This window comes from Gymnoscopelus microlampas (genome assembly GCF_963454915.1).
Source record: "Gymnoscopelus microlampas genome assembly, chromosome: 4".
Taxonomy (NCBI): Eukaryota; Metazoa; Chordata; class Actinopteri; order Myctophiformes; family Myctophidae; genus Gymnoscopelus; species Gymnoscopelus microlampas.
Genome location: NC_139941.1, coordinates 36,449,970 through 36,472,618, shown reverse-complemented (window position 1 = coordinate 36,472,618; position 22,649 = coordinate 36,449,970). Strand labels below are relative to the sequence as shown.

The following is a 22,649-nucleotide window of genomic DNA, read 5'->3' as shown; positions in this document are numbered from 1 at the left end:
ATACGGTAGGCCTAACACCTATTGCACATTTTGTACCCAGTTAATTTCTGACAAAATGCAGGCCCATGGGCCTCTGGGTGATGTATACTTAGCATAATGGTTCAATGGTACAGTATGTCATTTCCTGTCTCATCCTTGTGTTTTCTGTCTTTCTTCACTCTATATATGGTACATTTGTACCTATGTACTTAATGTACAGTACTATAGGATTAATGTAAGTGAAGTAAGTAGGGTAAGTGATATTCCTTTGTTAAAATAAGTGTTAAAAAAAATATTCTGATAGTATTTATTGTTATATAGGGTTTATTCGGTAACAGTCTCTCAGTAACAGTCTCTCCAAAATGCATTTTCAGGTTGCAGAAACACTAACATGCACATGCAGGCATTATCCTTTACACAGGCCAAATGCAGCTCAAATCTGTACTGTAGTACTTATTCATCATACCATAGGTAAGAGGCAGCGGTGAAAGATCACCCTCGTCACTCTTAGCTGCGAAGAAATCCTCCCAAGTTGTCAACAGACAGCAAAGGCAGAGAAAATGCCTTGATCAATCAAGTATTCTCCAGACAGCCAGGACCTTAAGTCAGCCAGCCAGTCAGCCTTCCACAGAATCGGTCAGTCAGTTGAGAACCCATTCTGCATTTATTATTAATAACACAATTATGCTGCATCGCTCTCCAAGCGATATGGAGCTGATGGGAAGGGGATTAGTTATGTGGAATATGCAAGCGTATCTGCATAATTCAGGCTGGGCAAAGTGGTAGGTGCAGAGAGATGAGGCACAAATATTATTATTACGTTCCTGCAGAGATTATTGTCAAACGGTGATGTCTTTGTGGGATGGTCGTCAAGTTCATCAGTATGGGGGTCGGAATTGTGCAGGACAAGAAAGCACATAGAACACGCTGTTGGAGGTATCATTTTCTACTGAGTCAAATAATGGCTACAATAAATTTCCCCTAACCTTTTATATCTGTGGAAGGGCTTTTGCTGAGAATACCTGCTTGACATTCACACAGTTATAGATGTGTTCAGCTGGGAGCTGCCCAGTACAATCACACTGTCGGTCAAGAACAGCTCCCCCAGAGCAATTGGGGGTCGAGTGCCTTGCTCGAGGGCATCTCAATTGTTGTTGAGAAAAGGGTAACACATTCACTTTCACTACCCAGATTTTCCCTGATGATCTACAAATTTGCACTGGTGACCTCCCATAAGACAGTATGTGATGCTTTTAGACTTTTAGATGCTTTTAAGCAGTGACAGCTCCAGGGGGGGCTTGGGGGGGTGGTGAAGGCTTAGCCCCCCCAAGCCCCAAGATCCATGCTGGACTCACATATATCTGTTGGTTTTGGCTGACAGTAAATCCCATCAGAAGAACCCCCTCTCCTTTGTCTTCCAGGTTTGTCTGCCACTCAGTTGTGCTGTTATCTGTCTCAATGAAAACAAAATACTTATGAGAAAGCAATAGGCTGTCATCTTTGGAAAAGAAATGCAGCAGCAGTATCTAAACGAGCTCCACATGTGCTCATTTAGAATTGAATTGACACATCATTTTGTTGTTGAAGGTAATCTTCATTTAACATGCATCTAGAGGCTAGTCTGAAACTTCAATTGTGGAGATGGATAATGAGGTTGGGGGCGGTGGGGGGGGGGAGGTTACGGGAAGGTTGTGAAAGGGGCAGGAAGAGAGAGAAGATGTATTAACTAACGCAGAGAGGATTACCTTAACCTTTGATGTTTGGTGCCGAAATCCAAGGTGCTCAAAGCCTATCTGTCCTTGAAGCAAATGCACCCGGTATCCCTGAGGTTGGAGAGATATTCTAATCCCACAGTAGAAGTTGGAGACCAAAGTCAACTTTCAATTGATTTATCTTTTCTTTTTTCCAATTTAGCTTTTCACATATTGAGTCTCCTGTGATCCTAATGATGCTGATGCTGTTGATCTGTCTATACCTCACCGTGTGTGTGTGTGTGTGTGTGCGTGCGTGCGTGCGTGCGTGCGTGCGTGCGTGCGTGCGTGCGTGCGTGCGTGCGTGCGTGCGTGCGTGTGTGTGTGTGCATGTGCGCGTGCGTGTGTGTGTGTGTGTGGAGGCATACAGGTATTATCAATGTTCAGGATTCTTATCGTTTTTTTTATTTCCTTCGCTGCAGCTGCTGTGTCGGGTGGAACTCGCTGGGCGGCTCAAACAAACGAGACAGTTGTAACGGAGCCCAGGATTCACCTCAGTCCACTCAGTCTGACGGTGCACACGGAACATCAAAGACAGGTACACCCGCCCTCTCCTCTGCCTCTTTCCCTATCTGTCTCCTCCCTCTAATCACTCCGTTCAGCACATCATTGCAGCAATTATGCTTCCTGCCAGGCTTTTTTTCCCCACTATTTTCCCCCTCAATCCAAAATGTCTCATTCTCTGTTATCTCTCTTTGTGGGAGATCTGCTTTGTTGTCGGGGTTCCTTTCCTCTGTGTGTGTGTGTGTGTGTGTGTGTGTGTGTGTGTGTGTGTGTGTGTGTGTGTGTGTGTGTGTGTGTGTGTGTGTGTGTGTGTGTGTGTGTGTGTGTGTGTGTGTGTGTGTGTGTGTGTGTGTGTTGTATACAGTGCACACGTGTGCATGCACGTCTTGGCGTGTGCGTGTCTGTTTAGTAACTTTCTTTTTCATCTTTGAAAAATACTTTGAAAGTCTCTGCCTTGAGGAAATGTGTGCTACAGTTTGAATAATTCACACAGTCACGCCAATTTAGGTAGAAAGACTAAAACATCAGAAGGTCGAGATGGGGGTCTTGGTGTCCTCCTGTCACATCTCCTCCTGTTTGAAACCTGAGCAGGAGAAGGCTCATTGCTCCTGTCCATTTTCTACAATTAATGATAGGCTGCATAACTTTGAATTAGAAATCTGTTGCTTGAGTTCTCTTTTCGATACTGTGCCATGTCGCAGTTTAATTGTATGTTGGTTAACCTCTGCTTGCTTAGGATGTTTTTTTCCTTTTTTCAGAAGTAGGCAAAAACATACTGTATATTTCCATTTATTGATTCAAGCCAAGGTAACTGGATGAATGAACATCAAAGCCAATAGGTTCTCTAATCCTTTTTTATTCAACATCAACAGCTTCAAGCGAGAATAGATCCTGTTTTCTATCTCGAATTGTTGAGTGTTGTTTCTTTATCTTGCACTCCTCTATTATGTGCTCATTCTAGAGACCCATTATGATGTTAAATCTTCTGCCGTTGCAGCTCTTAGCCTTGTGTTCCTTGTAATTGTGATGAATTCAAGCTTGTCCTGTTGCAGGGAATTGTAGTCACTGAAATGAATGCCTATTGCCTATTACTATGTATGTTGGTCTGTATAACGGCTAATTAACTGAAATGATCGCATTCTAAAACAGCTGTGCTTTGTTATTTTAATAGGTTTAGGTGAAGAGGCAGTATATACTTAAACAAACAAAAAAACAGCTATCTTTAATGTGTTTTCTGCTGCTTAATCAAAAAGACAAGAAAATGCCTGTATTTTTGCGAGGGATGCTTTTGTGTGCAGGATGCTGCAGATGTTCTGCAGTTTGTAATGGCTAGTGCCCTCTTCTTTGCGATTACCTGCAGGGGGGGGTGGGGGTTACATTAATGCCGGGGACACAAGCAACCCGAACAGGCTGGTCAGGAAAGCTGGCTCCCTCGTTGGGGCTACCCTGGACGGGGTGGAGGAGGTGGCAAAGTTGCGTACAGCGAGGAAGCTGGACACCATCATGGACAACCACTCAAACCCCCGGCAGGTTTAGCAGGAAATATAATGTTAGATTCCTCTTCCCGAAGGGGACACAGAAAATAATTGTGTGCCGCTAGCTATGAAGATTTATAATGAGGCACACGATGGTCGTTCGGCTCGTTCAATAGAGTAATTGATCGGAGGTAACATCAGTTCATTATAGTATGGAGTAAGGACACTATCTGACGTGCTTACTGTACATTCTCTTATTATTTCTTTTCTCCTGCACTATGAAAGCACTGTTGAGGGTGTATATAGTGTTGTATATTTTGTTAATTATTGAGGGTGCTGAGGGTGTGTATGTACATGTAACTATGCATACATAGGATACATAGGACCGCAATAGAAACCCCAGTTTTTTGTGTTACTTTTTTTTTTTAATCCCACGATTTTGTAACCCATATTTTTCACCCAGTGCCAATTGCCTATGCAATCCTGGGCGCTACTCTCCCTCTACCAGCCTAGGGAAAGCCCACACACACACACACACACACACACACACACACACACACACACAGCGCTTCTCCCACCTATACGTCTAGTTGTGCAACTTATCAGTGATGGACTTCACACACCTCGCTAAGCTTTATTTATCCTGGCATCATTCAGCAATCCCCCTCCAGGGATTAACACCACTTTAATGTTCCACAGGCAATCACTCCCAGAATCTGAAATTGGAAGCCAATATTTAGCTAGGTCGCTGTATCTTTCTTTGGCTTTATGAAGGGATATTCAAAGATGTGTGACACATTAAGTTGTATTTGTTTAAAACAGGCCAATGTTTTACATTAGTCTGGCATATTTTTTAGAGCCACTTATCAGATTTAATAATGTTTGTTCTTTGACTTCTGGATATATACCATCATGCCGATGAGCATCTCAGTAAAAGTGAATATCATGACACAACCACAGTGAATTGCCAGATTGTCGCAAGTGATTTAAGTACTGCAATTGCATTTAATAATTTAGTTAAGCCCTAGATAACATGCATAAACCTATCGGGTACAGGAGTCAGTGATGCACAGAAAGTAAATAATGTATAAAGAGTAAATAGTTCATCCTCAGCCATTTTATCAACTTCGACTTTCAGATGAATCACCTATGTGCAAGTCATCAACTGAGAGGTTTTGATATAATGGATGACCAATCATAATGAATTGCCCATCTAAGAGTTTAAAGTTATTCACTCAGATTTCAGAGAGCGCCATTGCCTCGGTTTGACATCTTATTTGGTGAATAATTATCACATCCAAGGTGCTGATTTGAACTGAAAGGATTGAAGGACACACACACACACACACACACACACACACACACACACACACACACACACACACACACACACACACACACACACACACACACACACACACACACACACACACACACACACACACACACACACAGAGTAACAAAAGGAGCAGGTGTTTTTAAGCGTATCTCATTAGACATTAAATTAATTGAATATGTGGGGGCAAATCGGCAGTGAGGGGCCATGATTGGAAGGTCTTTTAAATACTACCTTCCCCTCCACACAAAATCCCTACTCCCTAATCAGGTGAATGTGTCTGACTCAGTACTGGCCAACTGATGGTCACCACTCAGCTTTAACCACCAACCCTATATACTTAGAGTAGTTGAATGGGGTCCCCCATGGGTCTGTAATTGGTCCCCTCCTTTTTCCCTCTATACCAAATGCTTTGCTGAAAATAGCTTACAGATCAGCAATTTTTGCAATTTTTCGTTCGCTTCTTATGACATGCCCAGAATTACTGGTTAATGTGAACGACCACTACGTCTCATCACCTGAACAACCACTCTGCGAATCGAGGCCCTGCTCATGCCCATTTATTTACAGTATTACCAGTCTATTTTTAGAGCTGAAACAAGTATATTCTTGAGGGGGGAAAGCAGCTTTGCACACGCTCGTATGGGCTCATGTAGCAACAAAGTGCTGCATCTACAGTCTGACCTTCCATGCGCAGCATGGAATGTGAGATGTGCATGTTTTTAATTACAGAGAATCTTTGAATAATGGTTTTATATCCTCCCTCCCTGCCTCCCTCCCAGCTCCTCCAACCCTTGTCCCACACACACATAGAAATGCCCATGTACACACACACATACGCATGCACGCACGCACACACGCACGCACGCACGCACGCACGCACGCACGCACGCACGCACGCACGCACGCACGCACGCACGCACGCACGCACACACACACACACACACACACACACACACACACACACACACACACACACACACACACACTTGTGCTAGTGCCAACCACAAATGACATAGTTAGCCATGGAGTTGGAGCTCTGAGGGCTTTCTGGAGGATGAAGTTGGGTGGAGAACTGGAGTGTGGGTAATTGAGGATGGAGGTTAAGAGACCTTGGCTCTCCCCTAATGCCCCAGCAGACTGCAAACATCTGCTGGGTCAGAAAAGAAAAACACGATAGTTTTTGCGGCGGTGGTGGTGGTAGTAGCAATGTCAGGGAGGGGTTGTGGTAGGGAGGGGGAATTCTGTGGATTCCATGGGTTATTTTAAGTAGGCCCAGAAGTTTGGTGGCTAATGAGAGCCACCACAGGGCTTATAGCTGACGTGCCTGCCATGTTTTTCTCTCTGTGACTCAGGAAGAAATGACTGCACTGCCCCATTCACACCCCCCCTATCTCCCTTCTCTCTGGAGTGTGTGAATCACTGGAGTCACTGCAGACTGTCATCATGTACAACCAATCAGCACAGCCTGTTGCACGTTGTCATTCTCAGCCATTTATACATCAAGGGCTATCTCGAAACTCAGAATAGTTATGGGCAGTACAGTTGACAATGCAGCTATATATAGCTACATATCCAGTTTTGAACTCATTTAAGGCTGAGTTTATGTCCTTATATTTGGAGAAAGGGGATTTCCATTCATCAAAGAATGAAAAAGTGATTTTCTTAGGTAACATAAATTATGCTTCAAAGATGAAAGAACCATGAACATGAATAAAGGTTCACAAGAGAGGTATCACTTCAGAATAAATCATTTTTCCACAGACCAACCACAGGTTTAGGCTGATACAAGTTACACTATGAAATATAAAACAGCTTAACAAATCCAACTCAGTGGCTTTCCTTGAACAGGACTGATAGTCTTGGAAAGTGAGTTGCAAAATGGTGTTTTTCGTACTCTTGCCTACAGTATGTAAGCAAAACCCGAAATCAAATTCACATACACTGTGAATACTCCAGATTCAGATGATAATCAGAGTCAGTTTTCACAAGAGAGAGGACAGAAGTAGAGTGAGAGCAAAGGGAAAGAGATACAGTATATGCCCTAAAGATACACCTTCAGGAGGCTGCAATTGGAAAATGGCCCCTGTCTAAGTCCTAACCTAACCTACCCCCCCTCTCCTTCTTCTTTTGTACATATTTCTCACTCTTCATACCAGTAACCTGTAAACTGATTGTATGACATTCTATAGTAGTTGTGTATATCTGTCTGTCTCTTTTATGTCATCATGATTTGTGTGCGTGGGGAACTCATTTGAAACAAGCTCAGTGCTTTTATGAGTCTTCCAGTTTAGTAGACCTTGTAGGCCTATTGTGAATTTGTACTTCCATGTACTGTTGTTCTCATGTCTTACTAAATAAAGTACATCAATCAATCAATCAATCAATATATAACAGGTTAAATAGAACAAATGTATATGCTACAGTATACAAAGATAGATATATATAGGGAGATTTATAGCGTATGTGAAAGCAGGTATGATATGATATTTATAACATTAGTATCATATGCAGGTGTGAGCATAACATGATGCCATAAGGCTGGGTAAAAAATATAAGTAATAAAAATTGTGCTCCTCGGAGCACTACCCAGGGCCTACCCAGGGCCCGCAAGCTTTGGTCATAGCCACTTGGAGTGGGATCTACAAAATCAAACTTATACATCTTGATCACATGACCCCAGAGATAAAAACAGGGCCTATAAGTTGTGCCATGATCCTAGGAATCCAGTATCTGTTGATTGTACGACCTACGGTTCAAGAGTTATAGGCCAATTTCCGTGCGGTTTGAACAACAAACAGTAGGAACAGGGTGGCATTTCTTCCATGGCCAATCAGGATGGAATATGAAATATTTTACAGATCCGTCTAGATCACATGACTATAGAGATAATGTGTACCGATTGGCGTGATGTTTAGACAAAATCTGTAAGATTAATATCCAATTTATTTTAGCAAAAAGATAGTCCCGGGCACGCCTTCGGCCTGCTGGATATTTCACATGGTTAAAAACGACTTTACGGCCTGGGCTGCAGTGTGGAGGTCCAGGCACCTTAGGCTGCAATGCCAGCCTGACAGAGTGTCGCGGGTTCGAATCCCGTTCCTGACTATCTTTGCTGCGTGTCACTCCCCATCTCTCGCCCCCTTTTCTTGTCAGTCTACTGTCCTATCTATAAAAGCATAAAAGCCCCCCCCCCCCCCCCCCCCCAATAAAACTACCTCAGACATGTGGTGTCCATGCCTTGTTCAACAGTCTGATGGTAGCTGGGTAGAAACTCAAAAATTCGGGTGTTCAGGCATTTGATAGTGCAGTAGCTTGCCCGTCCGATGACTGATTGATTCCCACAGATTTTGATCACACTTCTGACTCAATTCTGTGTGACTATGGAGCATTTCCTTACTCATTCGCCCTGCCTATATTTGTCAGTGGAAGACAAAAACAAATACAAGAAACCTCATTCTCCCATTCCACACATGCCATCACCGCCGTCAGCACAGTACAGCTTTGAAAACGTGGGCTTCTCAGCACGCATTGCTTTGCTAGAGAGTCAGAGCGCGTCAGACCAGACTCCCTGCTAGATAAATAAATGATCAGCACCAAACAAACATCAAAGAGGGATTGTGTGCTTCAAAGGAAATAGGAGCCTTGCATACCCACCAGGTCCTATAGAAGAGACTGTGTCAGACTTGTTTACGCGTGAAGTGTATGCACGCACACATCCACGCACGCACCCATACCGCATATGCTCACTATTGCATGCATTATAGCATCGATACACACATGCAAGTATGCGCGTGCGCACACTCACACAATCAACTTACTCAAGGCACACAAGGAAACACACACCTGCACTCTCATAGTCTATTATTCAACGGGTTTAATATTCTATTCTATGTCTTGATCATCCCCCGTTGAGCTAAACATCCTCTCCTTAGCAGCACTCTCTCTCTGTCATATCGGTAGGATCAACTGGAATATAACCCAAATGCAATTTACAATTTACAATGTAGGCATTTAGCAACTATAGCTAATGCTTTGATGTAGTGTGCTTACTGACTCAATGCCATTTCTCTTGTTCATGACTTCTCTCGTTGCTCTCATGCAGCCTGAGAATGGTTTTGTTTTGTTTTAATCTCTAACCACAAAATGACACGTTTATTGAAATGTTATTGCACCACTAATGGCTTTGTGTGTCATAGTTTAAGGATGACTTTAATAGTGTATTCTATTAGGGACATTATGTTGGTGAATAACAATGAAAAACAAACCAGATTCACATTTATTTTATGTAATCTCTGAGATCTATCTTAGATTGTACCTTTGAAGGGTATTTCCATCATAAGTGAGTTCTACACTGTCATTTTGTAAATCCAAAGATTCAACTGAAAATATTGCTTTTCAGTTATTCCCATGATACTACAGTATGCTCTGAAGATAAAGGAGCATCCAGTTCCATATAATGGAAGAAATAGCAGTCGTGTTCTCATATTTATATTAAATCTACATATACCCCCACACATTTCAGATGTGTAAGAGATAAGACAAACCTTCATTGATCACTGGAGTTAAATTCCAAATTATACAAAACAAACCACCAATAAAAACACAAATAGCAGGGGAGACGTGTTTTTAGTGTCTGGGTGGGACTCAGCTCTTTATGGGACTAACACAGACAATAGATAAATTAGATTTAATTTTCTGTATTTTGGGGCCGTAATGATTCATGTTGGAATGTTTGGAAACATTGGAGTAAAACAGATCTATATTTGGATGTATGATTTGTTAACAAAAACATATTTTCTCAAATCAAACTCTTAAACAGTGTATGTGAATATAACCTTCTGAATGTCTTAAAGCAATCCATAAAACGAATAAAGGAGGCAAAATAAATTGTGCTGAAGTTTTAGGAAGAGGGAATTACTGTATAGTTTGTAAATATTAGAACTGGAATTTAATTACTCTTACTTAATAAAAACAAAAGAATGATTTTATCTATCTATTTATTAAAGCCTGTACTTTTTCTGTTTTTGTCTTCCTTGTCCTTTTTCCTCCTTCCTTTTTCAGCCCTCTACATCGCGTGCCTTCGGCTTCTATTCTGTCGTTCTAGTGAGGAATGTCTATCTTCTAACTCATCTCAGTCTACCTATCGACTAGGTGTGTATATGTACCTTTCACCCCCCCACCCCCAAACTGATTTGTTATTGTGCTCTCAGACCTCTTGGCCCTTCCATCAATAATGCATATCAGATTGCATTATTGTTTTGCAAGATTGTATGTGACTGTGATGTGTGGGGTCAACGTGTTCCCTGTGTTATCTGAAAATCATAACAGATTAATAACCGTATGATATCACGCACGGACTATATGTCGGTATGGATTGCTCAGAGAAACGGAAGCTGGTGCATGTGTTGTATGCCTGCCTGCGGCAGTGCTTGTATGTCAGTATACATCATCGCCATGTGCATGACTATATTATGCCAGTGACGTTCATCCATGTTGGGTAAGGCCGTTCTTTTTTAACCACTTAAGCCCTACTTTATACTTTGTTGTATAACAAATAGCAAAAATAGGCGATCTAACAGAGATCGGCTATTTTCAATTTTGAAAAATGTTTTGATAATTTGTGAGAATTTGTGGAAACTTTTGCCTATAAAGATAGGGACACCAGGGTGAAAGTGGTTTTAAGGGAGGATATCAACTCTTTCCATCTTTTGAAGTCTGGGTAAAGGGTCTTGTTTGTACACATTGTTTGCATCTTCTGTCATGTTTCATTTACAGTATACATTGTGTGAATGTGTGGAGCATTTTGTCATTTTCCCTGCACTGGTGTTAAAACATGGCCATTTTGTAAGGAGCTGAAGATGACAGCACATCCGGTATAATCTTTGTAAACTTACTGAGATTGCCAGTCCAATTTCATTTCAACTTGTATTGTACTCTGCATCCCAGCATGATAGGTGGGCTGTCACTGTTATACCGGATGTGGCTAACAAGTTAGCCTTCCACTTTACCTCCTTATTAACAACTTCCCTGCTCTTCTTAGGCAGGATATTAGCCAGTTTGATCTCAAGAGAGCCAGCTGGGTGGATATCTATATAACGATGACCTGGTGCCCTACTCCCCTTTCTCTCTTCCCCTCCTCTCCTCCTTCCAACCCTGGAAGATCGCCTGTGCGACCCCAGACTGCCGCCAACTCCACCACTGATATGGAGGACTACGACGTTCACTCGGCAGCCAGCATCCTGGCTTCGGTGAAGGAGCAGGAGGCGCGCTTCGAGCACCTGACCCGCGCCCTCGAGGAGGAGCGACGCAACGTCTCCCTGCAGCTCGAGCGTGCCAACTTGCCTCCCGACAGGCTTGCCGGGACCGTCCCCCTCTCTGCCACCACCACTACTGCCACCAGTCAGCCCCTGGCGTGGCAGCAGGTGGTGATGCAGGTACAAAAAAACATGCCATCACCCTGATCTCCCTCCTAACTGCCAAACCAGACCAAGGCTCTGTCTGCTTTTACCTGCACATACCTACTTACCCATCAGTCTATGTGCCGTTCGGCTATCCATGCCAGTGGTTCTCAAGCATTTTCATGTCAAGGACTCCCAGATTGATGTCCACTTAACCCCATCTGAAAATATTTTATAACAAGGACCCCCATAAGAGAAAAAAATGTGTCAACATTTGTCGAAAATAGCCGATCTACAAGCTCATAACGCAACGTATCGCGACACGTGTGAGCTCGTAGATTGGCTATTTTCTAATAATAAATAGGGCTTAACTGCTTTAAACGGTTCCTCATTTTGCTGGGGACCCCTCTGTAATCCTCCGGAACCTGTTTTGAGAACCAGTGATTCACGCTATCAACCCCATTCCTTCTGTCTCGGCAGCTCCCTTTCATTTCCATGTATTTGGGTCATCGCTTTACTTCTGGGGGAACATATCTACAGGGTCCACGCTAGTTTGACTTGGAGATCTCTAATCTCTTTGTTCAATATCTCTGGGATTGCATGCAGAGCCCCGTTTCGATTGTTCACTTCCCACCGATCTGGGCTGTTGTGCAGCAATCAGTTGTGTGGTGACTCGTCATTTGAGATTCTACCTTTCATTCTCTCCTCCTCTTACACCGCCACCTCCTGCCACCGACACCCAATCCCCATCTACTTTCACCCCATGCTCTTTGATATCATCTGCAGCCGGCATTTCTGATTGGATTTAGCCTGTCATCCAGCTTCGTCCGTCCGTCTGGCATGCGATGGATGTCAGAGTCCTGAGTACTGAGCCAGCAGGCTCTTGTGAATCGTGTCTCCTGCTGCTGGAGGAGGAGATGTGTGAGACGTGACACGTGAAATAAAGCAGATGTTTAATCCTCTAGAAATGTCATCTGTCACCACAGCCCATTGATTTATAGTCCGTCCATCGAATTACTGCCCTCCGAGAGGAAGTGATACAGTCCTATTTCCTCTGTTATTCTAACTGCTGCGGTGTCTGGTGTCATTGGATCTTTCTACGACAGGCACTTTTAAACAAGCAGTGATTTGGTTGAAGCCAGTGGAACTGGCATGCACCTATTCTCCTCTTGCATCACCATGGCACATGTAATCAATCACAGTAAAGATCATCCTCTCTGCCGCTTGCTCTTAAGTGTAGTAATTTATAGGCTATACTTCAACTTGTCGCTTGCCGAAAATCTGTTATTTCCGGGGAGCGACACTGTCCTACAACAAAACATAATTTGGCTTGCTCATTCACAGTTGCTTAAAATTCATAATTGACTAAACTAAACATAGCTTTGATAAACTGCTTATCTACCTTCACCTCATACTTGTACATCTCATACATTGAGTTGTAATACTGTCATACCTCTTATCATAGTGAAGAATACCTACATGTTACCATGGGTTTTAACCCCTTTCAACCTGGTTTCCCTATTTTGGGCATGCCATTATGGCTGAAACGTTTCAAAAATCTTCAGTTTTCTAAATTAGTAAAACAAAAAAGTACAAGTATCGAAGTGCGTTGTGAGCTTTAATTTGGCTATTTCTGATTTACTACACACAAGTATATATGGCTTAAGTGATTCAGCCATCATGTTTTTACTGTATGACTGACAACCGCTTTACATTTCATATGTTATTGCTGTATAATTCTGTCCAGAAATGCAGCCCCCTCTTAATCCCTATGTTGCAAACACCTGGACCTCACAAAAGATAAAATTAATAGGCTGCAGGTAAAATGCAGCAGAATAAACTAAACATTTCACCTACTCCATCACCACAGGCACTGCAGATCAAGTGGGCTATATCTATGGATGGGTTTCCTTCTGTATGGGTTTGTTTGTGTGAGCCTGTTTGTGTTCCTCTGCGTGTGTGTGAGCCTGTTTGTGTTCCTCTGTGTGTGTGTGGGTGTGTGTGTGTGTGTGTGTGTGTGTGTGTGTGTGTGTGTGGGTGTGTGTGTGTGTGCGTGTGTGTGTGTGTGTGTGTGTGTGTGTGTGCGTGCGTGCGTGCGTGCGTGCGTGCGTGCGTGCGTGCGTGCGTGCGTGCGTGTGCGTGCGTGTGTGTGTGTGTGCATATGAGCCACCATGCTATAATACTCCTGTATGATTTACTGGAAGCCACTTTTAACCACTTGAACCCTACCGTCCCTATTGTGGGCATGTCGTAATAGGCAAACATTCAGTGAAAATAGGTGAACCTTGGGCAAAAATTGCTGATCTACAAGCTCACAGTGTGACGCTTTGTGAGCTTATTTTTGGCGAAAGGATTTGGTAGAGGGAGAAAATGAGGGGCGCCAAGGATAGACCCCTAGGGGACACCGGTCAACAAAGTACATACAGTAGTAGGGTTTAAGTGATTAATATGACAGCCTGTGAATTAGTCACACTCTGTTACTCCACACACTAGGCCCTCGTCATGTGCACCTCCCTGACGCACGCACGCACGCACGCACGCACGCACGCACGCACGCACGCACGCACGCACGCACGCACGCACGCACACACACACACACACACACACACACACACACACACACACACACATTTTGGGGAATCAATTGAGTGGAACATACCCGTGCGTATTTATCTACAGTACACACACCATTCTACACGGCTCTCAAATGTCACCAGGTATCGGACCATTGGCCTGATCATAAACACCCATAAATGCTCTGGCAAATTGGATGCAAGGGCTGTGACACAAACACCTGACAAGAGGGACAGAGGTGGAACAAGGGGGTTGGTCTTGGTCTGCTCAGTAATGAGGAAATCTTGGCAGGACGTGTGTGTTTGTTCATGCGTGCGTGTGTGGATGCCGTACTGACTGTAACGCACGACCCACTCTGATCATGAGGCTGAGTGATGAGGGACGCAACACACACACACACACACACACACACACACACACACACACACACACACACACACACACACACACACACACACACACACACACACACACACACACACACACACACACACACACACACACACACACACACACACAGGGCCCCTTATGCATAGGTGATGGATTAATTTGGACCACGGATCAGCAACTAGGGGCTCTGGTTCACAACTTCAGGGGCATGCTCAATGAGGTCTGCCATGATTTAGACTTGGGGTCAGAAGGGAAACTGGTTCCAGGTCTGATTAATGGAATCCCAAATACATGCCTAATGAGATTAGTTGTCGATCTGACCAAAGCTCACCTTGGCCATGGAACAGATTGGTTCCAAACTCAAGTATGCAGTCAAATTGTGGGCTTGTCAAAATCTGTTACAGTTTTGTCTGCCGTGAGCATCGTGGTTATTTTGTTTAGTTTGATGGCTTGCTTGCTTGAGAAGAAAAATACATTGACTTTTGCATTTTAGTTCTATTGAATAAATAGGAGAGCAGGCGAGGGAGACATCGTAAAGGAGACACAGGAGAGAATGTCCTCTCGGATTCCGTACAAGGCAGCAGGAGCATGTCTGCTTGCAGAAACAGGAGACATAGCCTGCAAACTATCACTGGGCATGGTGTCAGGTTTTTAACTACATTCTATGCTAGCAGGGGAATATCCTGGTCCAGAGACAAACTGCTACACCATCAGTGGTGACCCAGGCATGAAAAACTGTTGGATCATCACTGGGCCGTACACTTTACATGAGAGGAACAGATCTGATTTTAAAATTAGTAAAACACAGATTTATATCTAGAGTAGCATTCACCTAAAAGTCAAAACTTTAATCAGTGTGCAGATGTGAAGGTAATAAGTCAGGTTTAGTCCTCCAAGATTCCACCAGGGAGAAAAATATTCATCATTACTGAGTGCCAAATGGAACCAAATGGACCCGGATCCATTTGTACATTATTACTGTTTACAGCAAAGCATAGGGTTTAGAAATCAGCATGGTTTAACACGTAAAAAATATGATATCTTGCTTTTTGTTTTGTTATGATATTGGCACAGTGTGTAAGGTGGCTGATTGCCAAAGAGACCTTGACCACCGCAGCAGCATGGGGCTCTTGTAAACACCATTGCCCTACATTCCAAGACCTTTCTACATGAATTATGATCTTTATTCAGCCTTGTTAGAAAGAACACTTACTGACCTACTAACTGTCCAACATCAACAGCAAAAGAGTGGGGGTGGGGGGTGGGATGGGGTTAGATTGGACTGACCACAACATCAACACTCAAATGCTTTGTTAACATAGTAACATGGACTAGGGGGTCATCTTTAAATATCTTCATTCATCGCCAGCCTGCTGGGACATGCAACCATATTGTTGTTGGCGGTGGTAGTGCACACTAAAAAACATGGTCTTTCTTCTCTTTTCCTTAGTCTGGTATCAGGTTTGCCTGCGGTAATTGATTTTAGCCCGGAGTGGCGTCAGAGCCCAGGCTCTGAAAGGTCAAGTGTTGAATGGTGACGGCTCTATGTACGCAGAGTTGCAGCCAGCACTCAGACAGCCATGACTGTCTGGAGTGGAAGGGCTGCGGAAGGTGACCTCATTTCATATACACCAGACGCCTTATCTTGTCTACCCACATCTACTGTCCCTTAGTGCATGCCAGCGAACACATGCACGCACATACACGCGTGCCCACACATACACACATATGTGCGCCGGTGCATGTGTGCGTGCGCGCACACACGCGCACACACACACACACACACACACACACACACACACACACACACACACACACACACACACACACACACACACACACACACACACACACACACACACGCACACACGCACACACACACACACTGATGGAGCTCATCAAACCGTGGAGCCGATCCTCCAACCTCATTGAAAAATGTAGTCTGATTTCCTCGCGCGGCAGAGACAGTCACAATATTATGTTGTTTGGTATTCATATGCCATATTCAGCAGGCTCTCTCGGCTATACCGAGGTGCACGCCAATCCTCTGTACCCCCCTCGTGCAAATGTTATGGAAAGTTTTCAAAGGCCTGAGAGCTTTGGAGAGTGAGAACAGTGCAGCCTTTGATGTCTGCTGCTGTCTGCGAGCAAAGACGTACAGGCCTTCAGCCTAGTGATGGCAATGCAGCACTCACCCCACCATGCCCTCCAGCCCTTCTCCCTCTGTACACCCCCCCCCCCCCCCTTTTTCCTAGCCCTGCTTGGGCACAATGAATACAAAGATGTCAGGCCACTATATCGGTGAGTGTACATATATCCCTTCTAGGGGCATGGGCCTTGGAGGGAGCCCCCATGCTCTCGTAAATCACCTGCCTAACAATGAGCCTTAGTGTCCGTCCGTCCCCCACTCCTTTCCCCTCCTAGTACCGTCAGGAACCTCCCATAAAATGTCCTAATTACCTTGGTGTGAAAGCGGGCTGCTTTGTTTATTTTTGCACCCCCACCGCTCCCGTGCCCGACACCCCCCCTTTTCCGTGTACTCTTTTAACTCCATTCTTAGTTCTAGTTCTCCTCACTTGTCCTAAAAAATGTTGTTTTACATTTGTGATATTATGTGCTGTGAATGCTCATTAAGCAGATATTTGAAATGATAAAATAGAGGTCAATGTAGGCAATCTTTTATCCTCCTCACTGCCCAGTGAATCACATTGCACACTACTGTAGACCTATGTGTGTTTGTGGGGGCGTGCGTTCGTGTGTGTATGTGTGCGTTTGTGCGTGTGTGTGTGTGTGAGTGTGAAGGGGGGATTTAACTAGCTTTGTATCCCAGCTTGGTGCATGGTCTGATATGGGAGGACAGGAATTTCTTTAGTCAAGGTTTGAGACGGACACTTTCTCTTTGCATTCAAAGCAGTAGAGAGAGAGAGAGAGAGAGAATCCCTTTTGTTACTACAGGGTTATTTATATTCCTCTAGGGTTGGCTCAGACCTTCATCCTTCAAATCAGCCCCAACGCCAGTGGCCCTAATGCCTGTCCTGGTGTACCTCCCTGCCATTCGATCTCAATCCATTAAACCATTATGCTCACTAAAAGCACTGAGAGGGTCTCTGAAAACTGCTTCCATTTTCCCTACCCACGCAAGTCCTCCCTGTGGAATTGGGGAACACGGGATCTCAATGCCGGTGAAGGGCAAAGAGCCTTAGGTCCCTGGACAGTTTTAATTGTGCGTGCGTGCGTGCGTGCGTGCGTGCGTGCGTTCGTGTGTGTGTGTTTTCAAAAATGTCCTGACCGTTTCTCACTTGCCCAAGTCCCCAGGAAAGAAATGTCTGTGTGGAATGAGGAATAATTAATGCAGGATAGGTGGAGGACAGATTCATGAATGGGGGACTTCTGTCAGTCCCTTGGCACAGTGAGTGTGGGCCTAGCCCACATGTGTTTAAAATAAAGTGCCTCTCCTTTACAGGACCCCAGTGCCACTTCAGGAATGTGACCTCAGTGCTTCCCAGTGTCCAGCAGGATAACCAAACAAGGCTGTATACCCCCTGCCCCTACCCCCCCCCCCCCATAGAAAACCTAAATTGAAACCAGTCTGTATGCCCCACAGCTTTGTGGCCGGAATGGAGGTGTGTGGTTCTTCAAAGCCTTGATTTAATTACACTCATGAGTTGAAGGTACGGGCGTGACATTTTTACTATGTGACTTACAAGCATGTAAATGGGGAGAAAATGAGGACCAGGAGTGGCAATGAACCATGTTTTGGAGAGGCTGAAGGAGTAAATATGTGGTTCATTGGATGTAACATTCCTGAGCTCTTCGAAGTGCCTCATGGTTTTAAGTAGTTGGTTAAGGGGAGTTGAGTGTTTGAACAGTTGTGATATTTTTGTCATGATTCAAGTGCAATAGTAATTGTACATTCAATAAAACTGTCCATGACTAAATCAGTGGTTCCCAAACAGTGTGCCATGAGACAAGCCCAGGTGTGCCTTGGGATTTTGTGACAATCACACATTATTGCAATGTACTACAACTACACCACTTTGATCAATTTCAACCCGGTGTGCCTATTTAGCGAATGTCTATATATTTCCCCCCAAAAATCTTCAAAAATAGCGGCCACGCCACAAGCTCACAACACATCATATCACAACATTTGAGCTTGTAGATCTGCTATTCTTTCTATTTTGGAACATTTGTGAAAGTATATGAAATAGAGCTATTAATCACCAATAATGAGCTATTAATATTCAATTAATTATGAATCAACTTTTAAAGGACCATACTGCTGGTGTGTTTAGATCATCTCATTGAAAACAACTCACAGTATACTTGACGTTACAGCCAGTGCCAACCATGCATTTTCCAAATCATACCTTGGTTAGTTAGATTTTTGAGTAGGCCATTGCATTCCGATGATTCTACTACTGTATGAAAATCAACAAGCAAAGACTTTAAACTTGCACTGACCTTGAACTGACTATTTAATTCAGCTAGCAAAAGCTGACACATGTGGAGGTCTCTCATTCGGTCCCTGCATCCCTACACAGCAACAACAACACACACATACTGTATGCTTAGGCTAGCACAAAACAACATGTCATGAGGCGTGTATAGATACACTAACAAAACAAAATGTAACCAATGTGTCAGATCCAAAAAATGAAGAGAATGTGTGACAATACAAAATATATTTGAATGTTAAACGTTATGTGAATTACATCAACAAATATGAATGACAAAAAATGTACATGTCAGCAAAATATGCATTGCAATAAATATGACTAGCAGAATGCAAGTGCAATTTATGAAGAAACATTTTTCCCCCCATCATTTTCGAGAGGTCTTAAATTATTACTTTCCACCTGACTAATATGCCATCTAGAAGTCTATGAATGTATTCTTATTATTTGTATTAAACCAGATAGTAAACATTGACTGTTGACTACGATACTGCAATATGAACTGAGCTGTACAGTGAAAAGATCAGCTTTATTGGTTAAGATTGAAGGCTCTAGATTGCAGGAAATAGCAGCTACAACTTTAAACTAGACGTGTCGCAATTCAGGGCAATTGCAAAGTGTGGTTGCGCCGATGCCGGTCGGGACTCGAGGAATACGCCGGGAGGAATACCGTCGGAGGCTGCGCCAATTACATTGTCACGTCACTCCTGAGATCACGTGCGTTTCATTTAGAGAGGATTGATCCCAGCAAAATACGTTTTTTGCATCAAAAGGTTACATTTTTAGCATTTGTGGCGCCCCCTATGGATCAAAGTGGAAATTGTTTTGGGGATTTGTTGAGTAAACCACCCTTGACATGTGATTCAAATTTGGGATTGACCGGACATTTTGTTCGTGATTTGTGGGCTTTTTTGTAAAACGGGCCCCTCCCGCTAACTTTGGAAGCCATTTACGGACGAACGGTATGGATTATCAAAATTCTGTTTCGCTCCAAAGTATCGCATTGGTCCAGAGATCATGTGTACCGATTTTTGTGAAAGGGGCAAAATATGTGGGAGGAGGAGCTAAAAGTGTGTTTTGAAGAAAATTCAAAATGGCGGAAAATCTATCCAGACGCAAATGGGCGTGGCCTATATGGAAAGTTGCGTCATGACCCAAGGAATCTAGGGAAAAAGAAATTTTGATTTTACGGCCTACGGTTCAAGAGATATAGGCCACAACGTAAAGGGGGCTGTTATAGCGCCACCATGTGGCTGACTGGTGTGATCCTTTTTGAAATAATTTTGCAATAAACTATTAACCTCCCCTCCAAGTCTTGTAACTGTAGCCCTTACGGTTTCCGAGAAAGAAATACTTGAATGGGATTTTTTGCAATTCCCATTAAAGTGGATGGGGAAATTTAATGCACTAATAAATCAATATCAAAAAATCTATCCTGACGCAAATGGGCGTGGCCTATATGGAAAGCTGCGTAATGACCCAAGGAATCTAGGGGAAAAGAAATTTAGATTTTACGACCTACGGTTCAAGAGTTATAGGCCAAAAGGTAAAGTGGGCTGTTATAGCGCCACCATGAGGCCGAATGGTTTAATTATTTTTTCAATAATTTCGGACAATATTATGAACCTCCCCTCCAAATCTGGTAACTCTAGCTCTTATGGTTTCTGAGAAGAAAAAAAAACTTGAATTTGAGTTTTTTCACTTTTCCATTGAAGTGGATGGGGAAATTTAATGCACTAATAAATCAATATCAATAAAACTATGCAACCAATCTCTTAGCAAAATACAAGCACACGATTCCCGGTGAAGCCGGTCATTTTGACATATGGCACAAAATTGGGAAAAATAAACTGTGGGAGGAGTAGCGAATAGAAAAAAAGTTTATCAGGTGAAATAATAAAGTGTATAGAGTACAATAGTCTGGTTGCCCTGTTAGGGCAACCACACTAAATATATGGAAATGCTCCTCCCTTGCCAGTCAGTTCTCAATTTTGCTGCCACAATTTCAATTGTAGGCGTCCATGAGTGTAGGTACAGTATACCCATCATCATGCCACATCAACAGAGATGTCTGTCTGTCTGTCTGTCTGTCTGTCTGTCTGTCTGTCTGTCTGTCTGTCTGTCTGTCTGTCTGTCTGTCTGTCTGGCTGGCTGGCTGGCTGGCTGGCTGATTGAGTGAGTTGTAGCTCTGCCTAGACCAGACCCAATTCTGTCCTTTTTGGGGCGGTGTAGCCGCCCCCTATAAGTGAGTTTTGGACACCGACCAAAAAAATTGTGTACCCCCTAACCCTTCCATTGTTAATGCAAATCGATACTTTTTTCATATCAGCCAATCATATTACAGCTAGTGTCATCACCACTAACTGTAATGTGATTGGCTGACTTTGCAAATTCAGGACTGTGATTGGCTAGCGAAACACATGACACATGTGCAGCCCTATGAATAGCAGTATGGACTTTAAAAAAAGCCATTTATCCTTTTTTTAAAGTGAGTCATGTTGTGATGACCACACACCGCCCACTTCACACTGGGTGTGATTTTTAGCGGCGCTAGCCGCTCTATACCTTTAGGTATAGAGCGGATATTAGCCCTCTATACCTGGCTTTTGCGTCAACGTTCTGATTGGTCAGGCTCGCCAAGGTTCTGATTGGTCAGGTCCGTCAACGTTCTGATTGGTCAGGCTCGCCAAGGTTCTGATTGGTCAGGTCCGTCAACGTTCTGATTGGTCAGGTCCGTCAACGTTCTGATTGGTCACTATTCATGACATCATAGTGATGTCATGAATAGTAACATAGTGATGTCATGAATAGTGACCAATCAGAACGTTGACGGACCTGACCAATCAGAACGTTGACGGACCTGACCAATCAGAACCTTGGCGAGCCTGACCAATCAGAACGTTGACGCAAAAGCCAGGTATAGAGGGCTAATATCCGCTCTATACCTAAAGGTATAGAGCGCGAAGTTTGTATATCTGCTACAAAAAGCTACGAAGATAGAAGCTGATAGAGTGGGTACCTAAAGTTTATTTTTTAGGTACCCACTCTATCAGCTATGACAGATCAGTTTTTGCCACTTACCTTGGAATGTATTTGGTGATTCGCTTCCAATGGCACTATTTAGTGCCACTGGAAGCCTTTTAATATTGTTTCTCTAGTAGAAACACATATCTATGACAAAATATATCAAAGGCGCCGCTACCTTCACACAGGTGTGATTTTTTATTTAACTCATGGGTTCCCAAGTATCCCAACCCCACTTTGAAAATGACTGGTTTAACTGATGGACACTGGACACTATAACCACTAGCAGGTAGTTTGCATTCAGCTCTTGTCCTTGGGCTGTCTTGAACCACAAACCCTTTGCCCATATTTTCAATGTGACCACAATACAATACAATATAGTACAATACAAAATGCCCAGTTTCTTCTCCAGTCTAGCACCTGAAACAGTTAAGTTCAATTCAAGTAAATTAGCATGATTCAATGAAAGAGAAGATGTACACCAAGGGGCTGTACCACACTGTATCAGCCACCATATTATTAGCAAGTTAGGACGTTGGAGAATGAGAGAATGGAAAGGATTGGACTTGGTATGAACTGTGCCTCAGAGAAGTAACAGCTAAAGTGAGGGCAGTGACTGGCCAGGGCAGGAATGTGAGAAAAGATAGAAGGTGCTGTATTACTTTAATGTCCTCAGTCATATAGTCTGACCTGAATGGGTGCACTGTTTGGTTGAGCTTGTTTTTAAATACAACACACAAGAATGCATGATTTATAAA

At 43.5% G+C, this 22,649-nt stretch overlaps 1 protein-coding gene across 4 annotated transcripts in view; it reads left to right on the top strand.

Moving 5' to 3' along the window:
* Positions 1 to 22,649, top strand: part of arvcfb (ARVCF delta catenin family member b) — a gene marked incomplete at its 5' end in the record, with an annotated part of 313,393 nt that overhangs the window by 125,935 nt on the left and 164,809 nt on the right. For 3 of the 4 annotated variants that reach the window (XM_084053881.1, XM_084053882.1, XM_084053880.1), the window contains one exon: positions 11,252 to 11,482. In XM_084053881.1, the coding sequence (XP_083910007.1) occupies positions 11,252 to 11,482 (231 nt within the window). Of the gene's footprint in view, positions 1 to 2,152; positions 2,269 to 11,251; positions 11,483 to 22,649 lie in introns of those variants that run through there. The other variant, XM_084053884.1, reaches the window with a different exon arrangement.